This window comes from Lagopus leucura, unplaced genomic scaffold, assembly GCF_019238085.1.
Source record: "Lagopus leucura isolate 7727_CA_CO unplaced genomic scaffold, USGS_WTPT01 31265-0_obj-0_obj, whole genome shotgun sequence".
Classification (NCBI taxonomy): domain Eukaryota; kingdom Metazoa; phylum Chordata; class Aves; order Galliformes; family Phasianidae; genus Lagopus; species Lagopus leucura.
Window position 1 is genome coordinate 553 of NW_024966287.1, and position 650 is coordinate 1,202.

Consider the following 650-nt stretch of genomic DNA (forward strand, 5'->3'; position numbering starts at 1 on the left):
GGGGGGGGGGGGGGGTTTCATAGGGATATTGGGAAAACTGGGGTTCTGTGGGGTCAGGGCACGCTGGGATGGAGGGGAGGGGGTCCGTGGGTTGGCACTGACCCCACACTGACCCCAACTCCGGTCCCACTGAGGACAGGCACCATGGCTCAGGCTGTCACCTGGCTCAAGGTGAGTCCTCATCCCATCTCCTTGCTTGGGGGGGGGGGGGGGCTACGAAGGGATACACCCCCCCCCCTTTTCCCTCCATTTAACCTCTCCGATCCCAAACCCCAGCGGCTGTGCGGGGCCAGGGAGCCTCCCCAAACCCCAGAGGCCCCACTCAACCCCCATCGGGAGACGCTGTTCCGACAGGAGGGACCCGGGGGGGTGACGTACCGAATCCCGGCGCTGCTCCACGTGCCTCCCCGCACCCTGCTGGCCTTTGCTGAGAAGCGCTCCTCCATCCGGGATGAGGACGCGCAGCTCCTGGTGCTGCGCCGGGGGCGGTGGAACGGGCGTAAGGTGGAGGTAATGGGGGAAAGGGTGGTTTTGGGGGGTCTGGGGGGGGGGTGATTTGGGGGATTCAAAGTGGTTTTGGGGTTCGTGGCCGTGGTTTGGGGAGGTTGGGTGGTGGGTTTGGCGTTCAGAGCGGTGGTGGTGGGGTTTGG

General features: G+C 65.7%; 1 protein-coding gene across 1 annotated transcript; it reads left to right on the forward strand.

Annotated features, from left to right (window-relative positions):
* Nucleotides 1-57: 57 nt before the first annotated feature.
* LOC122192515 (sialidase-3-like) lies at nt 58-525 on the forward strand (the record flags this gene model as incomplete). Its single annotated transcript, XM_042893065.1, has 2 exons — nt 58-171; nt 277-525. Coding segments are annotated over exons 1-2 (276 nt in total), but the record flags the coding sequence as incomplete, so codon positions are not given.
* Nucleotides 526-650: the final 125 nt, after the last annotated feature.